General features: G+C 36.0%; 1 protein-coding gene across 4 annotated transcripts in view; it reads right to left on the reverse strand.

Annotated features, from left to right (window-relative positions):
* Positions 1-310: 310 nt before the first annotated feature.
* Positions 311-2099, reverse strand: part of pomt2 (protein-O-mannosyltransferase 2) — an 8981-nt gene continuing 7192 nt past the window's right edge. For 3 of the 4 annotated variants that reach the window (XM_016468014.1, XM_016468013.1, XM_016468015.1), the window contains exons 21-22: positions 909-1020; positions 312-661 (exon numbers count right to left, since the gene is read on the reverse strand). In XM_016468014.1, coding sequence (XP_016323500.1) covers positions 556-661; positions 909-1020 — 218 coding nt within the window. In that variant the 3' untranslated portion in view covers positions 312-555. Of the gene's footprint in view, positions 662-908; positions 1021-2099 lie in introns of all 4 variants that reach the window. The other variant, XM_016468012.1, reaches the window with a different exon arrangement.

The following is a 2099-nucleotide window of genomic DNA, read 5'->3' on the forward strand; positions in this document are numbered from 1 at the left end:
GATGCATTTAAGGCAACAATTCCAGTAACACAATTACGAAGGGACACAGTTAATTATTTTGTAAATCCAGCGTCCAAACATGAATCCAAATGAAATTCTTTGGTATGACCCAGAAATGGCAATTTAATTTATCAAAAACACAACTTGTGTAGATGAGATATATAACAATGTGATAACATTGTATTTCAAAGGTTGCTGTTTTTGCATACACTAATTCAAACATTTTGTCTCATAGGAAAAACAAAATATGTAACAAATGAAATGTACAAAACACAACTGAAGGAGTGAATATCTGAAACCTGAAAGGCACTTTATTACTTCTATCAATTCAGTTCAGTCCAGCTACAGCAGTTTAAAACACCATCAAACTTTAATGTAAAATACATGACTGTAAAACACTAACTTTAAAATACTATTTTAAAAAGTTTCATCACAGCCTAACAGCAGAGTAAAGGCTGTACTTCCACAATGAAATTAGCCAGTCAACATGTAACAAGTGAAATAGTTAAAAACATTTAATGAAGTCCCGGGCACTTCAAAACTGTCTAAAATGGTCTAAAATTCCCAGGATTCCATCCACCTGAGGCCAGCCATGAAGGAGGCAGGGTCATGTGCCAGCGGCCCCCTCATGCCATAGGAGAGAGGGTGGAAGAGATAAAAGCTGAAACAAGCAGAAATTGAAAACTGAAATTCAAGTGTGAGATCAATATTAGAAATGGACTGAATTTGTAACCTAAACAAACATAGTACATAGAACATTTGTACAAAATGCACAATTTCAGCATTAGATAAAATTAACATACTTTATTCATTTCCAACAGGAAATCTTGTAAAGAGTTAAAAATAATAAAAGCATAAAAGTGTTGTGAGCCCAAAAACAACTACATTTAAATATTGTAGAGTCTTACCTGTAGATGAACCCTAACAGCAGTATAAATTGACCTCCCCTCACAAGATAATGGGATATGGATGAACTAAAGAGAAGGTGTAAATCCTGGAGGAAGATGTCCAGAGTAATACCTTAAATAAAGGTAATTAAATGTTAGAATTAAATGTGTTAATTTAAAAAAAGTTGTATCTTAATAGGCTTATTAATGCTACTAAATATGACATTTGTAAATGAGTTTGTTTTTTATTGGAACAGATTTGGAGAAATTTAGCATTACATCACTTGTTCACCAATGGATCCTCTGCAGTGAATGGGTGCCGTCAGAATGAGAGTGCAAACAGCCGATAAAAAAATCACAACAATCTACCAGTAATCCACATGACTCCAGTCCATCAATTAATGTCTTGTGAAGCAAAAAGCTGTGCATTTATAAGAAACAAATTCATTAGGATGTTTTTAACTGCAAACTATTGCTCCCGGCTAAAATATGAGTCCTCTACGCATAACATTGCCTTTTTACTACTTAAAAAGTCATTTTGTCTATATCAGGAGAGAAATATGCACAGATCAAGCAAGCGAAAACAGTCCAGATCAGTTCTAAACAAATAATGTTTTTATCAGCTGTTTGGACTCATTCTGACGGCACCCATTCACTGAAGAGGATCTACTGGTGAGCAAATGTCAGCATAAGTTTCTCCAAAACTACATCTTGGATGGCCTGAGGGTGAATACATTTTCAGCAAATGTTCATTTTTGAGTGAACTATTCCTTTAAAGGGGTAGTTCATTGCAATTTCACTTTTTTAACGTTAGTTAGTGTGTAATGTTGCTGTTTGAGCACAAACAATATCTGCAAAGTTACGAAGCTGAAAGTTCAATGCAAACGGAGATACATCTTTTAAAATTCTGGCAGTTTAATGCCTACAAAAACGGCTGGTAGGGACTACAACGAGTTACTTCCCGGGTTCGTGACGTAACAAACCCAGATAAACCCCGCCCTCGGGAATACGAAGCAAAGGGGGCGAGGCCTGCGCCGCTTTAGAGAAGAGGAAGAGAAAACTAGGGGTGCACGTAAAAATCTATTCATATATGAATCGCGATTCTGTCTTCTAACGATTCTAATGGATTCACAAGTTTCAAAATCAGTGTTCTAAAGCAGCGGTTCTTAATACTGTTCCTGCTCTGCACACGCTCTGCATCTCTCTCTCTCT

This window comes from Sinocyclocheilus anshuiensis, unplaced genomic scaffold (genome assembly GCF_001515605.1).
Source record: "Sinocyclocheilus anshuiensis isolate Anshui unplaced genomic scaffold, SAMN03320099.WGS_v1.1 scaffold544, whole genome shotgun sequence".
Classification (NCBI taxonomy): Eukaryota; Metazoa; Chordata; class Actinopteri; order Cypriniformes; family Cyprinidae; genus Sinocyclocheilus; species Sinocyclocheilus anshuiensis.